The sequence below is a fragment of the Malania oleifera genome, chromosome 12 (assembly GCF_029873635.1).
Source record: "Malania oleifera isolate guangnan ecotype guangnan chromosome 12, ASM2987363v1, whole genome shotgun sequence".
NCBI classification, from domain to species: Eukaryota; Viridiplantae; Streptophyta; class Magnoliopsida; order Santalales; family Ximeniaceae; genus Malania; species Malania oleifera.
The window spans coordinates 40208379-40231762 of record NC_080428.1 but is presented as its reverse complement, the minus strand read 5'-3'; the positions used below and the strand labels follow the sequence as shown (position 1 = coordinate 40231762).

The following is a 23384-nucleotide window of genomic DNA, read 5'->3' as shown; positions in this document are numbered from 1 at the left end:
AAATCACAGCGAGTTCTTTCCTCAGCTTGTCAGAATCTCTTAATTACCAGAATCTTACCCTCGCAGGAGCCTAGACAACCTCAGCCGGATCAAAGCCCTTCATTGCTTCATTGTTTCCATCATTGAGTGCCTCCCAGAGTCTCGCTGTCGCGTTCAAATCTTCCTATCATGCGACACACTGGCTGAATCTTTGTTGACCAAAGGACAGCATTAATAAGATAGCCATTCACAGAACTTCCATGGAGCATCACTGTCACTCGCAAGCCATGTCATCGCAAACAAACTTTTGTCCTCGTCACTTCTGTTAGGTCAGTGGAGTTGACAAAGAAAAACTTACCTCTCATTTGGTTTTGAGTTCTTAAAAGAATCAGACTAAAGCGTTTCATTCCAGTTGGCCCAAACTGTTTCTCATACCAAACTGGACCTAATATCGTATTGAACCAACTCATATAAACTGGACCTAAAAAAAGGGAACCACTTGACAGGACAAAAAGAAGATCTGAACCAACCAAATGGCAGGAAAAGATGGCGTTTACCTTCACCTCTTCGTTGGACAAGTTTGATGATAGGATGAAAAAACTTGATTCCAAGTGTTGTACTCGTGTCCATTATTAATCCATAAAGTGAGAAGAGAGGCTGCCCTTCTAGCCTACAAAAGCAGAGGAGTCCATGCAAAAGTGGCACAGAATTTAACACTGAAACTAATGAATACATGAGGTAATGGTGGATGCATTGAAATTGCAGCCTGAGGCCTAACCAATTGAATTTATCATTCCACATGAACTTGTATATAAATTTTTCAACCATGACTCCAACAGAATTTTCATCACACAATCTTATTTCATTCTAAACCCAGGAAAAATGCATTAATCTCCTTCAAGTACTTGCAGCATTTTTTTTCTTCATCCTTCAGCTATTTAAAATTCGGGATTCAATTGTTTCTAACTGGGATAGAAGGATGAGGCATGGAAGCAAGATAAATTTCATTTTTGTATTTTTATTTTGTTCTTTATTTACGTTATTTTATATTGAAAATATCTTTAAGTTTTATTTAGGTTTATCAGAGTAGTTCCCTTATTTTCCCTGCATTGTAAGCCTATAGCAGGCCTCAATGTACTAATTTTAGCGAGACCTGAATTTATGATTATTCTGTGTTGGACATAGGCCCTGCATCAATGTGTCATTTTCTCCAGTACAAAGTCCTGCAAAGTCCTAATCATTCAATGTCTAAACCCTACATCACATTCCTCCAATTTCTATGCTTAGGGCATGTAAGAGAGAGGGAAAGATATAGACAATCATTTTGTAATAACTATATCTTGTGCAATTATCTTGGTCCTGAATCCCGATCATAATTGAGATAGATGACCAATGCAAACCAAGTAAAGAAAATGCCACAAAGGGCAGGTCACATGCCATTGAGGGGTTTATCTGTGAAGGAAAAAATAGAAAAATATATTGGAGCAGATGCTTTGTACAGAAAAAAAAAATACTATGAATAAGGTCATGCTCACTATATTAGACCTTGCAGCTATTTCTGAGTAAACATCAGCAGGTTTTTCTCCAGCAACTAAGTTGACTGCAGCTGCTTCTAACTGAGATAGCATACCACCATAAGATTTGTATCAATCAAGAACAAAACAAAGGTAAATGGTTAGATACTATTTTTCAGCAAAAACCAACTAGCAAAGATGACCTATGTCACATATTCCCATTCTCTGGGCAAGGACATAAATTTCATATTAAACTTTAGGTGCAAGTGTGCAACAGGAGTGAAATTGATTCATGGAATTTCAGGGATGGTAGAACCAAAATATAACAAATCCAGGTACTTCAAAGTTCTTAAGAAATTACAGTTAGATTTGATCAATTCCAATTCTGGAGGGAATTTTTTTCATATAAATTTTTAAAGATGACCTGTACAAAGGCTGGAAGAAACAAACCCAGTGGCATTGACACATCTAAGGCAGTAAGTTTTGACAAAATTGGGCCCCCTAATGTTAAATTGTAACACCAAAACGAATTCCTTAATTTATAACTTTTTTTTAATAAAAAAGAACCCCAATCTAGCCTGAGGACCAAGCAGCTAAACTCAGGACGCTGGCTCCCCCCTAATTCCTATCAATAACCTGGTAATGGGACAAGAGATGAATCCCTGATCAACAATTTGTGTTGTCCATAAACATGCAGGGAAACTCGCGATGGTAAGTTCCTCAATTATGTGTAGAACAGGAAAAACAAAGTATTATGAATAAGGAAAGGTGTAAAGATGCAGAAGAATATGTCATGAAAGTTTAAAAATAAAAAGGTAAGTCATCAAGCAGTAAACATACACTGTCTCCACCCAGGGCTGCATAATGCTGTAGCCCATTGCATGAACCATCCTACAAAAGAAAAATGCTGCATAACAATCAAATTCAAGCAAAATACTGAGTACAAAATGTACACACACACTAAATCAAAAGTAAAAAGATGAATAAGGTGCAATATGAAGAAGATGACTGTGAAACCAATTAAAGAAGCTCAATATGTGGTTCTTTTGAAAACATATTTCTCAATGTCCTCCAATGGCAACAAATATGGATATATTTAAGCTAAGTAGGCCATGTAGATAATATTTATTCATTTGTCTTGGTTGAGTTACAAATCATTGAAGATGAGAATTCCAACAGCAACATGCATTCCCCCCACCCCACCCCAAAAAAAGAATAAATAAATAAGTAAAACTCTGATAATTCCTCAAGGAAGCTAAATTATGTTAATAATCAGCCATCCTTAAACTGGAGCATTTCTTTTACTAATCCAGCCTCAAAGTTTGTTCTGAGGCACTCACCTGATGTATTGGCAAGTGGGAAATGACATCATATGGTGATGAGCTTCTAAGGGCTTCTGAAAGATTAATACAAGCAGCTAAGCATTGAAAAGGATCTTCAGCTGTTAACCACCAGCGATTTCCATGGAGAGGATTGTCTGCTGAGTCAAATATTTCATCCAGATGATTATCCACAAATTCTAGGCGCCCTTCAAGTGAAAACTTATCAACACCACCCGCATACAGGTTTGCTAAATGTATCTTCAGCCAACGTAATCCTGATTTCCTTAAAGGCCTTCCTTCAGCAAACTCAAGAACGCCTCGACATATATCAGAGCTAAGGTGATTCAAATGTGGATGCATGGGATAGGCACGTCCACGGAAATCAAGATTGTGGGGATAATAAAAGCCTTCCTCATCTTTCATTTTACGAGCCACCTGATTCAAATGACTTTTCTCAGCATTTAGGGTGGCATAATGAAACCTGAAGCATTTGGTACAAACACAATTCTTCATGACAGAATCTAAATCAATACACCATATGGTCAAACTGCAGTCACATATTTGCCAGTATACTTGGGCACATCATAAAGACACTGTAAAAAAAAAAAAAAGGATTTATAAAGCCTGTTGACTCACCAATGTAAAGTTCAATTTGAAGCCCCAATCAAATATTGACATGCTTTAGAATGGAAACAAGCTCAAAACCTAAGCTGTCAGGAATTTGGCCTAACAACATATATCAAGTTATATACTGTTTCTGGTATTAAAAGGGGTTGGGGTAAACTTAAAATAACCTGGAATGAGGTTATGAGGAATGATTTAATAGCTCTTAAGCTAGGAGGAAAATACTCTCGATCAGGTGAATTGGCGGAAAAGGATTCATGTAGCTGACCCCACTTAGTGGGACTTAAAGGCTTGTTATTATAGTAATACATAACAAGTTAACCAATCAGGAGCTGCCAGCTTGGCTGGGCATAGATTTGTCAAGAGAGGAGAACAATTGTAGCTCTTAAGCTAGAGGAGAAAAATACTCTCGATCAGGTGAATTGGCTGAAAAGGATTCATGTATCCGACCTCACTTAGTGAGATTTAAGGCTTGTTGTTGTTGTGTAGTAATAAATAACAAGTTAACCAACCAGGAGCTGCCAGCTTAGCTGGGCATAGATTTGTCAAGATGGGAAAGCAATTGTAATCTTAGTCCCTCTCACTATTTCTGGGCTCTGTCGAGGGATAGAAGCAAAAAATCATTCAAGGGACCAGAAGTGCAACCCCCCCCCCCCCCCTCCGGTGCCCTCTTAGTGATACTTTTCCATCAGTCCCCGAGGAAAAATAACTCTGCCACAAATGTGACATGTGTAAAGGTGAAAATATTGAATGGACGTCAAATACGAACAGAACAAAATACATTATAAGAAACAGAACTATAAAACAACAGCAAATCACAAGACTTAAACGTTTGATCTTGGAACCATACCATGTTAAATCACCAATAATTCCAAAAGCATAAAATATTAGAAATTGGGCCCAACAATGTCTACGAAGCCATCCAACAATATAGCGCAAGCAATGACCAAGATCACGTCATACCAACATCTCATCTTTACAATGATGAGTCTATCCCAAGGAACCATACTACAACAATATATATATGTATAATATTTCATAAGAAAAGATATCTTACAGAAAGCTTAATTTCAATGTCACACCATAGAGAATGCCTTTCTTGGTTAATCTTTTTTGCTTTTCTCACACTCCATTTCCACTTCTGCATTTCTGATAAATCCTCTGTTAGTGGCTTCTCTGGTATGGGAACCTACAAGCCAAAGAACAATTTGATGTTAGGCAAGATGAACAGCATACCAAAAAGAAAAAAACAGTAAGTAAATAGCACATTTTATATGTCAACAGAACAGCAAACAGCAAAAGATTTCTTTCCTTATTTCACCATACAATTATTTCCCTATTTCTTCATTCATTATTTTGTACAGTTAGCATATATTTAGTTTACATGTATAGGGCTTGAAAAATTATAGTTTACATGTATAAGGCTAGAATCATGCTAGAACTTATTTACTTTCCATGTATAGCATTCTTGTAAAGTCTATATATAATATATAGAACTCAAGGCCAAACCATTCGGCCATTCACACAATAATTTGACATGGTATCAGAACCTGCCGACTACCAATTTTTTTCCCTTCTAAGTTTTTTTTTTTTTCTTCTCGGTTTCGGAGGTGTCTCTCATTTCTGTGGCTGTTGTGGGTCTATTCTCTTCTGGAAGTTTTTGGTTCTCTGTTTTTTCGGTATTTCTGTGGCTGAGTGGCTGTCGGAACAGCTTTCTGTTGCTGTTCCAGTGCTTCTTTGTCCTTGTGATTCTCGGCACAGTAGGTTTTTTAGTTTGCAATTTATTTTTAGTGCAGGGAGGTCGATCAAAACAGCTTTCTGTTGCTGTTTCTGGTGCTTCTCTGTCCTTGTGATTCTCGACACAGCAGGTTTCTTGGTTCAAGATTTAATTTTCAGTGCAGGAAGGTTGATCTTGGTTCTTTCTGTTGCTGGTTCTTGTGCTTCTTTCTCCTTGGGTTCTAGGCACAGTAGGTTTCTTGGCTCAAGATTTATTTTTTTGTGCAAGCAGGTTGATCTTGGTTTTCTTTGCAACTGCGTTGATTTATTTTTGGGTTTCTCGATTTTCTGGTAGTATTTTTTTTTCAGCAGTCTGTTTTTTTGGGCTTCTCAATTTTCTCCTTCATTTAGCATGGACTCCGCACCTGTGTGTGTCAAGTTTACGGGCAACAATTATTCTACGTGGACTTTTCAATTTGAACTTTTCCTGAAGGGAAAAGATTTTTGGGGTCATATTGATGGCACGGATTGTGCACCCAATCCTGATAAATCCAAGGATTCAGCAGCTTGTCCTTCATGGGCTGTGCATGATGCCAAGGATTCAGTGGATTGTCATTCATGGGCTGTGCTTGATGCTCGGATTATGTCTTGGCTTCTTGGCTCGGTTGAGCCACATATTGTCCCCAACTTGCGACCTAATCACACCGCTCAATCCATGTGGACTTATTTAAAAACAGTATATCATCAAGATAGCGGTGCCCGTTGTTTTCAATTAGAGCATGTGATTGCCATGTTTCAACATGACAATCGTTCCATCCAAGACAGAAAGACTATTATTTGGTATTTCTGACTCTTTGGAACAAATATTATGATCTGCTTACTGCGAATTTTCCTGTTGCCTCTATTCCCAATATTCAACGTCTTCACGAGACTAGTCGTCGTGATCATTTTCTTATGAAACTCCGCCCTGAGTGTGAATTTGTTCGCTCTTCTATGCTGAATCGCTCTCCTATTCCTTCTCTTAATGTTTGTTTTGGTGAGTTAGTTCGAGAAGAACAACGGCTTAGTACTCAAGTTACTATAGCACAATCTCGTGGTAGTTCAGAGTCCGTCCCTGTGGCTTATGCTGCTCAACGACGAGGAGCGCCTGCGCATTCTAGCACCTTGCAGTGTTTTTGCTGCAAAGAATTTGGGAACATCGCTGCTAATTGTTCCAAGAAATATTGCTCTTATTGCAAGAAGAACGGTCACATTATCAAATATTGTCGTATCCGCCCGCAGAATTCTCAGACCCAAGCATTACAAACTTCAATTATTGTACCCCCCCCCCCATAGTGATTTTTGCAGCCCTAGACTCTTCTTCATGTGACTCCTCTGTTCCTGCACCTCCTACAGCGAATTACTGCACATCCAAAATGGTGCAACAGATGCTAATTTCGGCATTATCAGCAATGGGGCTCGAAGGTAACAAATCTACTAAACTCTGGTATGCAGACTCGGATGCCTCTAATCACATGACAAATAATCTCACTACTCTATGTCATGTTCGGCCCTATGCTGGTCAATCTGCTATTCAAACTGCCAATGGTAGTTCTTTACCAATAGCTGCTATCGGAGATGCCTCTTCTAAGTTCATTGATGTGCTTCTTGCTCCTTAGCTTTCCACGAATCTTATTTCTATTGGTCAATTAGTTGATTACAATTGTGTTGTTAATTTTTCTAGTGATGGTTGTGTTGTGCAGGACCAGGTAACAAGGGAGCTGATCATGAAGGGACCTAAAGTGGGACGCTTGTTTCCACTACTTTTCCCTGTTCCAACACTTTCTCCAGTTTCTTCTATTAAGTCTTTTGCTTGTAATAATGCTTCAGATCTTAGTATGGTGAGGCATCGTCGTTTAGGCCATCCCAATTCTCATATCTTATCTCATTTATTGAACTCTGGTTTACTTGGTAATAAAGAACGCTCGTCTCTATCTCGAGTGTGCTTCTTGCAAACTTGGTAAAAGCAAAAATCTTCCCTTCCCTTTGCATGCTAGTAGAGCTTCTCAGAACTTTGATCTTATCCATAGTGATGTTTGGGGACCTTCCCCGGTTAGTTCATATGAAAAATTTAAATACTATGTGACTTTCATTGATGATCATAGCATATTTACTTGGGTCTACTTTCTTCGCTCTAAATCTGCGGTTTTTCATACTTTCACTGAGTTTTTAGCGTATGTTGACAATCAATTTCCTACTTCTATTAAGACATTACGCACAAATTCCGGTGGTGAATATTTGACTACTTGTCTATTGAGTTTCAGGAATTTTTGGCTTCTAAAGGTATTATTCATCAACGTTCATGTCCCGCTACTCCCCCACAGAATGGAGTAGCCGAACGCAAAAATCGTCATCTCCTAGATGTAGTACGTACTCTCTTGCTGAAATCCTCTGTTCCATCCTTGTTCTGGGTTGAGGCTCTGAAAACTGCTACTTACTTGATTAATCGTTTACCTTCTCAAGTCCTACTCATGGAATCTCCCTATTTCTGCTTAATTGCTAAGCAACCTAGTTACGATAACCTCCATACCTTTGGTTGTGTATGTTTTGTTCATTTATCTCCTCATAAGCGACATAAATTATCTACTCAATATGTTCGATGTGCATTTTTGGGATATAATGTGTGTCAAAAGGGATTTGTTTCTTATGATCCTACATTACATTATATGCGCATTTCTAGGAATGTTATTTTCTTTGAAAATCAACATTTCTTTCTTGTGTCCTCTGTATCCTCCTCTTCTACTGTGATTCTACCCTCCTTTGAGGTGCAGTTCTCGAATCCTCATCAAGTCAGTTCTTGTTTTAAACCAGGTATTGTGTATATGCGACGCTCCCGCCCACAGTCTCTTCCGGTGGCTAATCTAATATCTGATCCTACCACGCTCCAAATTCAGTTAGTTGCAGCACCTCCAGAGCCTTTGGTATGTCGCTCTTCTCGAGTGTCCGTACCCCCGAATTGGTATGGGTTTCCCTCTTCCAGTTCTGGCGTTTCAGCTCTTACTACTGCATTGTCCAATTTTGATATTCCCACATCCTACTCACACGCTGCCAAGCATGATTGTTGGCGACAAGCTATGCAAGAAGAAATTGCCGCTCTAGAGGCCAATCGCACCTAGGACATTGAGCCATGTCCTCCCACCATTGTTCCTCTAGGTTGTAAATGGGTTTACTCAGTCAAGGTCTGATCCGATGGAAGTCTGGATCATTAAAAAGCTCGCTTTGTTGCACGTGAGAATAATCAGAAATATGGTGTCAATTATGAAGAAACCTTTGCTCCTGTGGCTAAGATAACTACTGTTCGTACGATTCTAGCTATTGCTGGTTTCCATAATTGGCCACTACATCAAATGGATGTCAAGAATGCTTTTCTTCATGGAGATCTTAAAGAGTGTATTTATATGAAGCCACCTCTGGGCTTGTTTCCCTCTCCGACTTCACATGTGTGTAAGTTTCGTCGCTCTCTTTATGGTCTCAAACAAGCTCCAAGGGCCTAGTTTGATGAATTCCGCACCACTTTATTGCAATTTTCATTCAAGTAGAGCAAGTATGACACTTCATTGTTTCTTTGGAAATCGGACATGGGTATTGTTGTTCTTTTGGTTTATGTTGATGAAATTGTGATTACTAGTTCCGATTCTGCTTTACTTGCTCAGCTTAAGTCTCATCTCTCAAAGTCCTTTCATATGAAATATCTTGGGTCTCTCACATATTTTTTTGGTCTTGAGGTGAATCGTAGAACCTCTGGTATTTCACTCAATCAACATAAGTATGCTAGTGACTTGGTGGCTACAGCTGGCCTTCAGGAGGGTACTTCTGTTGATACTCCCATGGAATTAAATGTCAAGTTTCGCAACGAGGAGGGTGACTTACTTGTTGATCCCAATTTATACCGGAAGTTGGTGGGTAGTCTTGTCTATCTCACCATTACTAGACCGGACATTTCTTTTGTTGTACAACAAGTCAGTCAGTTTCTTCAAACTCCTTGTCATCTTCATTTGGCTGCTGTCCGTAGGATCATACACTATGTTCAGGGCACTTCTGCCCGTGGTTTATTCTTCCTTGCAGGCAATTCTACTCGCCTTGCTACTTATAGCGATGTTGATTGGGCTGGTTGTGCGGATACACATCGCTCCATCACTGGTTGGTGTGTGTTCTTAGGTGATGCATTGATCTCTTGGAAGAGTAAGAAGCAAGAGAGAGTTTCTAAGTCATCAACGAAATCTGAATACCGGGCGATGTCTCTTGCTTGTTCTGAAATTATTTGGCTTCAAGGTTTTCTTGCTGAGCTAGATTTTTTAGAGACCGATCCTACACCTCTACAAGCCGATAATACGAGTTCTATCTAGATCACGGCCAATCCTGTCTATCATGAACGCAGGAAGCATATTGAAGTCGATTGTCACTCTATCCGTGAAGCATTTGAAGCTCGTGTTATCACTCTTCCACATATTTCCACTGAATTACAAATTGCTGATATCTTCACCACGGCTCTCACTCGTCATCGACATTGCTTCCTAAGTAGCAAATTGATGCTTGTTGATCAACCCGCATCAATTTGAGGGGGGGCTGTCAACGGAACAACAAACAGAAAAAGATTTCTTTCCTTATTTCACCCCACAATTATTTCCCTATTTCTCCATTCATTATTTTGTACAGTTAGCACATATTTAGTTTACATGTATAGGGCTAGAATCATGCTAGAACTTATTTACTTTCCATGTTCATGTAAAGTCTATATATAATATACAGAACTCAAGGCCAAACTATTCGGCCAATCGCACAATACTTTTACATTATAAACATTTTAAGGGGAAACTTTTATTGAAGAAAATGTGAAGTACAAGTCAACTAGGTCAAGATCAGTAGAGTAGAAGAAATCAAAGTTGTAGGAGCCATCAAGTTGCTTACTACTGGCTTCGCATTCATTAACAAGCATTATAATATTGTTATTACTGGTGCACCAAATTTACATCTGAGCAAAGAAACACAAAAAATTTAACCATGAGGAGAGGAGTTGCCACTTAATCTAAAATTTCACGAGCACTCACATCTTCGCGATCAACCAAACCTGCAACATTGCCACCTCTAGCCCAAATGCTCTCCACCACACTTAGTACTCTTCTGTTTATCCGCCATCTGGTGCTTCCAAGAGTATCCAAGGCCTATAAATAGAATAATTTCAAAGCAGAACAAGGGCATAATTTTAAAAAAGGAAAAAAAAAATCTCTGATGGATTGGGAGCAATTTAATTTCATGATTCATAAGGAACAAATTCATGTGATGTGGCGACATGAGCAATAAATCAAACAAGTAGTGATGGAATAGCACACGGGCATACCATGATAGTATTTTATGTTAAATGAATTCACAGACATGTTAGTCAAACCACATGTAGAAGGATATCTTCAATGGGTACCTCATTTGGTTGTATTTTATAATATATAAGAAAAATTTTAAGAAACCTGAAAAATGAAACAATCATTGCTCAATGCACCTGCACAGTATTGACGGTATGAGGAGGAGATGATGTACACAACGTTACCTCCACATTTGGAAGGCTGCTTCCATGACTTTAACTTGTGACACCCGGGCATCAGTGCAACACCCTTACCATTAGGGTAAGGATTGCCTACACAAAATTTAAGACACATTAACAAAAATATATCTCCAATTTTTTGTTTTGAGCAACTGCTCCAGCTTTGTGATATGCATGGTATGAGTTACCCTACACCTATAAAACCTTGCTCCTAAGCCATGCCTCTGGAGAGCACGGAAGCTATGGCAGCAGATTAAGCTTTCATTTTTTAAAGGGGTTAGACCTTAAGAGAGAGAAGGGCATATGGGGAATGGCAATAATTCACCCCATATTTCATTCCCTGGCTGTCAAGTGCTGCAAACTTTCAAGTGCCAGAGGAACGGCCAATTAAAGGCCATGAAACCAGAATGTTGTAGGGTCTTCAGTGGTATAATAGCACTAACTCTAGGGTGAAGTGGAGCTCTCAAGTTCATCTTCTTGCAGTCCTAAGCAAGGAGACTTGGGTTTTCAACAGCCATGTCTCACCAAGAAACAACCCATTCCCCTTCTTTCAGTTATCTACTTATCCTCCAAGTGCAATTGCTAGAATTTATACAGTTATACTTCCTCAACCACTTCAATACAGATTGATCTCTAGAAAACAACTTCCAAATCCTCAGAAACCTTTGGCATCAATCCCATTCGTACCATCTCAAGATTCTCAACCACCTGATTTTCGCCGAAGGAATCGATGGACTTCACTCATTCTTCTTTCTGTGAATTTTTAAATTGTTGAAGTCAAAAGTGCTAATGAAGGATAAGCATTCACCAACAAAGACCCACAGCCTACCTACTCGTGCTCGTAGCTCAATAGGTTGACTTTTGGTATGCATAGTCACATGATGCAACTAAGTTCGCATTTTTCATTATAGACATTTAAGGCCAAAACATGTGCAATGAGCTTGCTGGTTGGCTATTCTTAAGAAGCTGCTGACCGTGGGCAGGTTTATGAATTAGGGTCCGCCAGTTTCTCCTCTATGCACTCGGCCAACAATCTACAAACTTTTTTGTCAGCCATAACTACTCTTCTGCTGTTTATTACAAGAATTATGCTAACTTGATATCTTCAGACCTTTCACCACTGGGCAGGAAGATTTAGATTGGTTGTCTGATCTCTCTTCCTCCTATTCTGCCTATGTTATGTAGATTGATCAGGACAGCTTCAATCTATCATATTTGGTGAGCTTGAAAGATCCTCCATGAGAAGCCTTCTATCTCTATTACTTCTTTAATTCACATGATTTCTCTTGATGTTAGGAGCAAAACTCTAAGCATGTTAAGAGCCCTTCTCTGATTTTTCTTCTATTTATCTAGTTCTCTTTCTGTTGGCTAGTTTTAGCTGGCCATTCAAAGCTTTGCACTCATGTATCTTCTCTTTTATGCTTAATATATCCTCTGTCCAGCCTTCAAAGTAAAAAAAAAGAACTCAAAGGTGCGAAGCAACTGCTGCAGGTGGATTTGCCACCTCCATGATATGCAGTTATGTTGGCAAGGCAGAAATGAATGAAACATGATATGAGTAGCAACTAGCAACAAGACATACTATAAAATCAAGAAGTGGGCAGTTCAGGTTCACAATTCATGGGACAATAACGGCTGCGAACTCTTACCCCCCAGAGAGTTCTTACCACATTGGCAAAGAGTAAAAATTGTATCTCATAAGTCATAACATATTTAAAAAATATTGAACTATTGCGATGAAAAAATAATAGACTGTAGATTACCAAATTATTGCACACTGATATTAGAATTTCAACCTTGCATGTTGCATGTGTGACCATAATCATTATTAATTTTAAGGGGCATCCTACTTTGATCAGGAAGAATATCATTCAGCTATAGTTTCATTCGCCAGCTGCAATTATAAATGTAACCTACATAGCCTGTGCGTGGTCATAAAAAGACACAAATTAACTTGTTGTCAAACTAACTTTATAATTACAACCAGTATGATCAAACATGTACAGAGATGAAGTTATTTTTTTCACCCTCACCCCAACACAATCTCATTGCATTATGATTATGGCATTGGGGTGTCTCCTTGGGGGATCCAATTTCTAGCTACCAAATGGGACAGTTAAGGCCTAGCCTAGCACCCTAGCACCATCTTGCCTCGTCAACTTCTTCTGCGGTGGAAGACCAAGGTTTTACAAAGTGCTAATGGATTCACCTTCTAAGGCAAGTTTAATAGGGGTTCGAGTTACTGTTTTGTTATCACATACAGGAGGAGTATGCATAGGGACTGATTCAATCTATAAGACACATGAAAATACAAATAATGCATAAAAATACAAATAATGCATAGAAATACAAATACTGCAAATCATTCTGTGGAAACAAATATTCCACCTTCCAAAAATAAGACAAAACATTGATATCTTTCAATTTTTTCTGAAAACAATAAAGAAATGCTCAACATTTAGAAAAGATACAATGTCAACATTAAGAATTAATCTAAAAGCAAGTGAGAAGTGAACCAAAATTTGAAGCAATAAAAAAAATTAAAAATAAGAAAGAAAAATAAAGACTTTGCTTTTCACTAAAGTAAATATGCAAGTTCAATGACCAACTATGGATATTTGACTTATTTACTAAATTATTGCACTTATTGAACAGATGCAATGTCAACTTTAAAAATAATACATAAAAAAATATTGCACTTATAGCTTGAAGAACCTAAGAACATAATAAATAAAAAATATTTTTTATTTACCTTTTAAAATGATATATAACTACTACTACATGCACGCATGCACACACATGCACATACACACACACATTTGCAAATATTGTTTAATGTTCAAGTATCTGATGTTGCTTATATGGCAAGAGTGATTTTATTTGATGTTGTCAGTCTTTAATGTGCCATTTAACTTATAAAATCAAATCATCAAATTGAAAATAAATAAACAAATACCTAGAGTTTTAAACAGTGTAAGAATAAATTATTTCTCACTCCCTAGCATTTTCTGTAGGTAGAAGACAAATGTCATAATAACATGTTTTTAAAAAATAAATGTATTATGTCATAATAAAGAGTATTTTTTCACTGTGAAGGTAGACAAAAAAATTGTAACAGTGATAGGGCTAGAAGCCAAATAATGGACATGCAGATGCAATTGATACAGAGAGCAATGATGAGAAGAAATAGGTTTTTTTAATAGAAAAAACTTGGAGTTAGGCGTTCCAATTCTATAAATTTTAGAATTATATTATTACCTATTATTGTTTTTCCTATGAGTTTACTTTAAACATTATTTTTTTTATTTTTAAGTTCAAGTACTTTTAATTAATTTATTTCTGTTTTCATTAATATTATCTACAAGATTTGTCATTCATATGTACTGCACACCAGTAGCCATTGAGACTATATACTTCTCAATTCAAGAAAACATAAAAATATGTACATTTTAGTTTCTGCTCTCAATATTTTAAAATGAAAATACAATGATCTCAATATAAAATCACTCACTTGCATTCACATATAACGCATGTGAGAAAAAAGGCCTATTTATTTTAAATACATGTTTGATGGAAATAAGTACTTGACTGCAATGGGTTTCTGAACCACCTTGTACGAGCTTTGGACTACCAAGGATTTGATCCCATATTCAATGTTAAATACATAGGCATCTAAGGTTTTCATCCCTAGGGCAATCCCACCACCAATTTATGATCTTATATTCTAATTTCGCGAAATTTGATTGTCTCGCAGGAATTGGTGGAATGACAAAAGGATGAATGTTTGGTTAATGGGTTTGATAAATTGGGTGACTTGGACCCCTCTTTATCGAGGCCGAGGGTTTCAAGAAGGAGGTAAGAAGGAGTGCAGGCTATGGCCAAAGACCTTTTGTGTTCAGGATCTTCTATCTCGCAAGATGAATACAAAATTTTAGTTTTGGAATTAACCCCTCCTAGGTTTGCTCAACACAAGTCTACCAGATAAGCTTGGTTGGCAAATCAAACTTCATTAATTGGTAGACCTTGATGCATTCTACATTGGCAAGTTTATTATGTTTTATGCTTGTTTTGTTTTCATGAATTGGGTGTGTTGCATGATATGGTATGGAACAATCCTTAGATTATCTTTTTAGCTTATGGAACATGGTGAGGGATAAATATTGTGCTAGGTTCTGATTTCATAGTTTTATTTGTTGGAAATATGTTTGAAACTAGAAATCATGCTCGAGTTTGATTTCAATTAATTTTTCTACTCTTAATTGCAGTTTTGAGATGGCAAATTGGCCGTTCAATGAGCTCTTGGGTTCATTGACTTTCCCAATCGTAACTTAATTCCCACACCCACACCCTTAGTCTTTTAGAAAACAAAATGTACCTCTCAAGTTATTGGGTTTTTTTTTTTTTTTTTTGCTTAATTTTTTAACATAAAAATAATAAGTTCGCAGCTCCATAAATTAATGGAGATTCCTACCACTTGAGATATGGTGATTGGAGGCAGTGGCACTTGGATATAGTTAATAGCAATTGGCCTCTATAACCTAGAAGTGGTAGCAAATTTTCATCATTAAACTAATAAAGATTCCTGCAACGAGGGCTGCAATGGTTAGAGGTGGTGACACATTTATTACTGTTCATAGTTTGTACCACTAGGCTTCCATTACCAAAAAGTGATAGAAAACAACAACTAGATGCCTTAAGTCCCACAATGTGGAGTCGGCTATGTGAATCCTTTTCCACCAATTCACAACTTCAAGTGCATTTACTTTGCCTAAATAAAGAGCTATTAAATCCTTCCTCACTACCTCATCCTAAGTTATTTTAGGTCTACCTCCTACTCTTCTAGTACCATTTACAATGACTACTTTGCTCCTCACTAGTGCACTAGTTGGCCTATGTTTCAAATGCCCAAACCAGTGCTATACCTTGTTGGTATTTTTTAGAAAGGTATTTCAAACGTCTTTACTACTTGTCTCTTCTAACAATTGTTTAAATAATTTATTTAATTTTATTAACCGTTATAAAACGGTCACGATCATTTATGTGACCATTTTGTGACTATTGTTAACCATTTTATGACCACTGTTTTTTACCATCTGTGACCATTTTATAATAATAGTTTTATATCAAGGTAGAGATTTATATGTATGCAACTTCTTGTGCCTTCTTCTTCCTCACAAAATTCTTCTCTTTGAAAACCCTTTTTCTAGTTGATTCAATGATGATTTCTTTCTTGCGGTCATTGTTACAATATGTGTCAAGTGGGTTAACCAAACTGGAATGTTCCTATCCCCCGATTGGTGAATGCACACCAATCAAAAGGGTTGCTGTATTCTAGGGAAGACACCAATGAGTGTTCTACACTGTATTGGGCAGGCAAAATTTTCCTCAAGGATAGTGCTACACAGCCTACACACGCCTCACTCAATAAGCTTTCTCAGTTTTAATTTATCATATCCTATTTTCAGATTCGTAATTTCTAACAATCTTAGGGAAGATTTATTACCCCTAATTATCATGGATGTTGCACTTCTCACTACCAAACATATGTAAAATTGAGACATCCAATGACATATTTTAAATTTACAAATTATTATTTGGATTTGTTTGTAGTAATTGAATTGGGTGTGCGTGTTATTGGTTTCAACGTTTATAAGATAAAAATATCATAAATTTATACACGTAAGTTGCATCATCACCTAAAGCTATAAATGGAAAAATCAGAGGATACTTTGTTTTGAGAAATTGGAGTATATACATGTGGCATTTAGAGGCAAAATATCAAGAACGGACATTAAAACAATACAGAGCTGCGTGAGAGTGCCTAGTTTGAATGGCTTGCAAATGTTGATCAATCTAAACATACGAAAAAGCAAAAAATAAAATTGCTGACTCCTTAGATTGTGCGAATTGTCTATTTTGGAGCATTGTCTATATTCTGTGTTTGTTCTCTGGTGATTTCAAGGGGTTCCATCAATGCTTGTAGCATCATTTCTTTATGGACATCATTGATCATAGGTTCTCTTAATTGACCCGATTCACATAATATTAGATGTTGATAAAAACTTCTTTCTCATGTTGCTGTTGTTGCTACATTCCCACCCCCACGCCCACCCCCTTGTTCTTATCTCCCAATTGGTGGGTGCAGGTCAATCAGAAGGGTTGTTGTATCCTAGGAATAGACGCCAAGCCTTCTGCACCATATTTGATGAGGAAAATCTTCCATAAGAACAGTGCCACACCTTAACCTATAAGTTTTCTCAATTTTTATTTATCACATACTTATTGCAAATATGTTCATTCCTTAATTTATCCTTTTGAGTTATACCACTCATCAACCTTAGAATGCATTTTAGCCACTTTACTTTTTGAATGTGTTGTTTCTTAGTTGTCTAGCATTTTGATCCATAAGGCATGACTGGTCTTATAACCATCCTATAGAACTGTCCTTTTAATTTTAATAGTATTCTATGATCACACAACACATCTGACGCACCTTCATTTCACCCCAACCTACTTTAACTCTATGTGCTACATCCTCTTCAATTTCTCCCTCCGCTTGCATAATAGATCCAAGATATCGAAATCTATTAGTGCTGCTAATTTATTAATTATCAAGTTTAATTTTATCTTTGATATTACTCCTTACATGGCTGAAATTACATGTCATATATTATGTCTTATTTCTACTTATCCTAAAACCTCTAGACTCTAAACTTGATCGCTAAATTTCTGATTTAGATTCTACCACACTCTTTCTTTTATCAATCAAAACAGTATCACCTGCAAACAGCATACCCCATGGAATCTTATTTTGGATATTCCTAGTAAGTTCATCAATCACTAAAGGAAATTGATAAGGGCTTAGAGTAGAACTAGATGTACACCTATTGTGATTAGAAATTATATAGACTCTCCTCCTGTAGTCCTAACACTAGTCGTTACTCTATCATACATATCCTTAATGACATCAGTATATCTGCTACATACTCCCTTCTTTTCTAAAAACCACCATAGAACTTTCCTTGATACTCTATCATATGCTTTTTTTAAGTCAATAAAAACCACATGAGAGTCCCTCTTTTTTTCTTTGAACTTTTCTAATAATCTTCTTGGTATGTAAATAGCTTTTGTTATTGACCTCTCAGGCATAAAACTAAATTGATTCTCTAAGACCCTCATTTCTATTCTCATTCTTTGTTCAATTACCCTTCCCACAGTTCCATCATATGATTCATAAGTTTAATTTTGCAATAGTTATTATAATTTTGAATATCACCTTTCTCTCGATAAGTAGGTATTAACGTTTTTTCCTCCATTCCTCTGACACTTTCCTAGTTTGTATGATACTGTTGAATCAATTAGTTAACCATATACTTCCTTTATCCCCTAAACATTTCAAAACTTCAATTGGAATGTTATCTGGTCCTATAATTTTCCCACTTTTCACCTTTTTAAAGTCATCTTAACTTTAGTGACTCTAATTTTGCAAATAAACCTCAATTTTTTCCTTTTACTCATTTGTTACTTCTAGGTTTAAGCTTTCAAATTGGTTTTCATTAAACTAATTAAGTATCTTTGTCACTTCTCTTTTATGTCTCTTTCTTCTACCAAGACTTTGTCATTCTCATCCTTTTAGAGCACTTTCTTTCTCTAACTCTAGCTAGTTTATATATGTCTCTTTCCCCTTCTTTTGTATCTAGTTTAGCATATAAATTATCATAAGCTTTATATTTAGCTTCACTAATGGCCTTTTTTGCCTCTTTTCTTGCTTCTTTAAACTTTTAAAATTTTTCCACATTGCTAGACTTTTCCCATGTTTTATACCAAATTCTGCCTTTACTGCTTTTTGTAAGTAACACTAATTTCCCAAATCTTAGTTTTCAGTAAAGGTACAATTCCAAAAATATTTTTATTATCGCCCAAATTTCATTTTAGAAAGATTTTTCTACAAAGGGAACTTCTTGAATCCTTTTCGTGCATTGTGCTGTCCATGGGCCCCTTTAGGGGCGGTCCTCAAGTGGGCTCGAACACATAACATTATCCTATAGTGCTGGGTTGAGCTAATATGCAAGGCCTGCTCAATTTTTTAGGCAGGCATGGATTCTTCATATTTAAGTTCAACTTGAACATGTATATATTTTTAGACATAAATATGTATGCTCAATGATAATTTCAATTCTTATTTCTTTATGTAAATTGCCTTTAAAATGGTAGGACAAGGCTCAAATATCCTTTCAAATGTGAAGTTTGGGCTGGCAAATTCAGAACCAAGGTCAGGCCTTCCAGGCCAACATAGTCCATTTATACTTGCATAGCAAGTCTAAAACCCAACAAAAGTCCATTATAATCAAGTGCAAAATATGTCAACCTCAATCTAATCAATTCAAGTCTGGATCAGTTCATAAGAACCACTGGAATTTAAAAAGCAAAACTAAATTAATGAAATGATATTAATGTGATATTTGAGGTTGCATCAACAATGACCTACAGCAAGAAGAAAAATATATAACTAAGCAAAGACATACATTCAATTTTACCTCAAATACTTTTTGCATATTTTTCTCTGGAACATCCCTAAGTGCATCTTCTTGCTTCCTTGATCCATGAGTACGCATGACATAAGACGGTAAGAACAAGTACCCACCCTTGTCATACCTAGCAGGGGAATTTTATTAGGCATTTGATATGGTAGTTTAAGAGAATTTTTAAAAAGAGTAATGGGATTAAGGGAAATGACCATACTCTTCATAGAATGATACAAATAAATCAAATAATGCATCAAGCATTAGAAATCCCTCACTAAAGAGAAATTGCAAGAGAAGTATTGCCACTTCCATCAATATCGTACCCTTTCCACTTCTTTGGAGGTATCAACATTGGAACATAAGGAATCACCATATGCTTAGCCTGCATAGAACAAAGATGTGAAAAGCCATAATATTATGTCAAGATACTAATAGCACTTCAAGGTACAAACATGTAGCCAATATTGATAATAGAATGTTGTAACTATATCTATATTGGCTGTATGTTTGTACCAATCAAAAACTTAGCCAATATTGATACAGATACAGCATACCATTATCAATAGACAAAAACCTCTTTAGTACTTTGGAAGTAATACTGATTAAAAGAATACTTTCCCAATATGAATTTAGGATATGAAGCGTGAAGCATTGCATAGAGATATGAACAGATGTATTTTCACTGACAATAGTTTACATGTATCAAATGATAGGAAGCATGAAATATCATGACAATGCATTTAAACGCGCAAATAGCTATTTTAAATGAAGCAAGCAGCTAAGACAGAATATTGATAATGCAACTATATATGATATACCCTTACAAAAAATGAAAGCATTTAGACAAAAATTTAAGAATTGAAAAGGGAGCATTAATTCAAAACGAAAAAATGGGTAAGATGTTAGATATCTAAAACTTACAGATCGATCAAGTCCTTCAAGGACCAAGGGATCACATTCTATAACTCCATACTTCTTCACAGATTTCAGCCTACAAAGAAAAAACAATTAATGACAATAAGTAACATGAAAATCATAATGCACGCCCACCTTCTGGGGCTATGCATATTGCCTTGATTAACTAGAAGCAATTCAACTAGTCGGCCACCTATTGAACATTACATTGCCCCAGCATATGCTAACTGAAGCAAGCTGAGCAACAGCTAAAGACCGAAACCCATCGAACCAGGCAAAAACAACAAAAAGAATGGCCCAACGCCAAATTTTGACTGTAGCACCATACTTTAGTTTCATGTTGTGTAGTATTTTGAAAATGAGTTGTCGCTGAAATTGCTAGGAGGAGGAAACACAGTCTCACCCAGGATCCCTTGTTACAATTTTAAGTGTGTGCCTAAATGCAGGTCGAACATCAGGTGGACCATCTGCTGCCTGGTTAACTGGAGGGTGCACATACGCTGTTTCTGTTAGTAATTCTATGAGACAAGTCCCCAGCTGCACAATCACATTAGAGTAAGGGAAAGGACCATAAATAAATCCACTAAACAATAAAACACGGATTAAAATATGGAACTCATTACTTGAAAATATCAGAGAGAGAGAGAGAGAGAGAGGGAACCAGCCACTGACCTTCGCGTGGGTATCTCGACTCCAAGGCTCAAATTCTTCCTTTTTCAAGAGTTTTTGCACCGCCATAAGTTTTTTCCTTCTGATCATACTTTTAACACGTTTCCTTAGTATCTCCTTCTCCTTACTTAAACTGTCTTCAGTGCAAGGTACAATCCGCTTTCTTTGACAATTTTTAGTTTTGTCCAAGTAATTCTGAATTCTAACCTGGAATTTAACAAATACAAAAAAAAAAAAAAAAGCACGCGCGCACACACACACACACAGAGACGCACCCAATTAGAAGCTCGCCCACCTCAATTGCCATGCCAATCAGCATAGGAATTAGAAAACCACCTCCTGCTCAATTGCCGCGCCGATCTGCACTGCGGCTTGAACGAGGCTAACACACCCATCTTCATGTCCCACCATCACCAGGCCCATCATCTTGTGCATTACAATAATCGCCATCTTGTCTGGAGGCAACGAATCAATGTGCGGTGTAAACGCCGCCTTCTGCTTCTTCGACCGCAGCGTCCTTCGTTCCTTCGCTATCGCATTCCTCAATGGCTCAAACCACCCCAAAAACAAGGCCTTCACGTAAGGCAAGTTCGGAGCGAGCTTTCTCTCGCACATCTCCCTCTCCATCTCCCTGAACTCCTCCACCATCTTCTCCCACGCCTCCGTCTCCGCCTTAATTTGCCGCCGCCTCAGCAAATTATACTTCCTCTTCTCGATGCCTTCGGAACCCATCTTTGCTTTCTCTTTGCTTCTCGCATACAAGCCCCTAAACAAGATTGAAGGCATCATCCATGGCGGGTCTTGGATGAATATCGTCCGAATCGATTCCTGGGGAAGAACGGAGGTGGTGGAGCTCTGCAAATCGATGGAATCCGGGAGTGTATTGATGGCATTTTCGCGGATTGAGTAGTCTGAGAGAGTTTGGGATTGGGATTGGGCTTTTGGGATGAGAGATGCGTTACTGGGTTGGAATGAGCGAGAGAGGGGGATTGAGGGAGAAGAGAAAAGGAAAGAGAGGGTTTTGTGAGGAATGGAGAGATGTGACAATAGAGTTGTTCGCCGCGTGGATGGAAGTTGAGCTTGAGGTCTTGGTGAAAAAGGAGCTGTGGAAGCCATTTCTGTGCGACCCTGAGGATAAGGTTTGAGCCTTCGAGCAGAGATATCGAACCACTGGAGACGACGAAACGAAAACCTCTCTAAAACCCCGCGCTTTTATGGCCTCATAATGGGGTAGAAGGAAAAACCATTTTCCGACACAAGTTTGAATGGTTTGCTTACCATTCGCTGCTTTGTAGCTGTTGGCAAAAAATATTTCTGATTTTGTTTTGAATGAAAAATAACAAATAAAATTTTATTGTTATTTAGCTAAATTCATTTTTTTTTAAATTATTCTTTTTAGTTTTCATCGATAATTAATATTTTATTTTTTAACAGCTCATTATGTTTTATTAAAAATAGATCTCGACCTTTCATAAATTTAGTATTTTTCAGAAATAATATAATTTTATTTAAAATTATTTAAAAATCATCTAACCCTAACTTTTCTCACCATAAAGATGTGTGTTTTAATAAAATATCGCAACATGAATTTTGCACAAAAGGAATGCAAAAGTGGGGAGTCTCAAGACTAGTCAACGGGCCATTGGGGATTAGGCTGAGGTTTAGTTTTTTCAAAAAAAAAATTAATTAGAAAGAGGAAAGATGTCTATGAAAAAAAAAGAAAAAAAGAAAAGAAAAGGGTCTTTCTTATAAGACAATATGGTGAAACCATTCTCATTGTCATAATTGGCCTTAGAAGACCACGTTATCCTAAGAAGACAACATTGTCTTTTTATTATTTGCCAGTCTCAACTATCGGCAACCGATTCATAACAACCCTTCTCATGGGTCCATTAGACAAATAGTGTTCAGATGTCGATGTAACATATTACAAATATTATGAGCCCTTCAAACCAAGTCTTCTAGATAAGCAAAACCCATCTAATACAACATTAATGGACTAATTATGACTTTGGATTTTTACAAGAAGAGAATATGAAGACATGGGGAAGAAGGAAGACATGGGGAAGAGAGGAGGAGGAGAGAGAGAGCATAGGGAAGAAGGAATACATGGGAGAAAAAGGACTAATATTTTGTTATTCCCCATAAAAGATTCCTTTACACTTATTAAAGGGGCATAGGAAGACATGGGGAAGAAGGAAGACAGGAAAGAGAGGAAAAGAGAGTTATGGAGAAGAAGGAAGACATGACAGAGAAAGGAACCAACAATTTACTAAGCCATCATACAAATTTTCTTTACAATCATTAAAGGGGTATAGGGAGGGTGACTGGTTTTTCTTTCTTGTTCTTTGACATTATTCATCAATTGCCTAAATTGCCACAAAAACAAACTTGAGTTTGTGCCTTTCTTGCACATGCATTGCCACCTCCACCTCCTCCGGCAACCCCTTCACCACCAATCCAACAACTCTACGTATTTCCAAGCCCAATTTTTTTTCCCTTTCTTGCACTCACAAAACCATACACAGCAAGTCCATGCACATCA

General features: G+C 37.2%; 1 protein-coding gene across 1 annotated transcript in view; it reads right to left on the bottom strand.

Moving 5' to 3' along the window:
• The window catches only part of LOC131145084 (DNA-directed RNA polymerase 3, chloroplastic-like), a 39749-nt gene extending 17667 nt beyond the window's left edge, over positions 1–22082 (bottom strand). The window contains exons 1-11 of the mRNA XM_058094153.1: positions 21176–22082; positions 20843–21046; positions 20574–20707; positions 20177–20246; positions 19579–19637; positions 19268–19385; positions 10243–10356; positions 4497–4628; positions 2834–3250; positions 2334–2384; positions 1525–1595 (exon numbers count right to left, since the gene is read on the bottom strand). Coding sequence (XP_057950136.1) covers positions 1525–1595; positions 2334–2384; positions 2834–3250; positions 4497–4628; positions 10243–10356; positions 19268–19385; positions 19579–19637; positions 20177–20246; positions 20574–20707; positions 20843–21046; positions 21176–21955 — 2150 coding nt within the window. The 5' untranslated portion in view covers positions 21956–22082. The remainder of the gene's footprint in view (positions 1–1524; positions 1596–2333; positions 2385–2833; positions 3251–4496; positions 4629–10242; positions 10357–19267; positions 19386–19578; positions 19638–20176; positions 20247–20573; positions 20708–20842; positions 21047–21175) is intronic.
• Positions 22083–23384: the final 1302 nt, after the last annotated feature.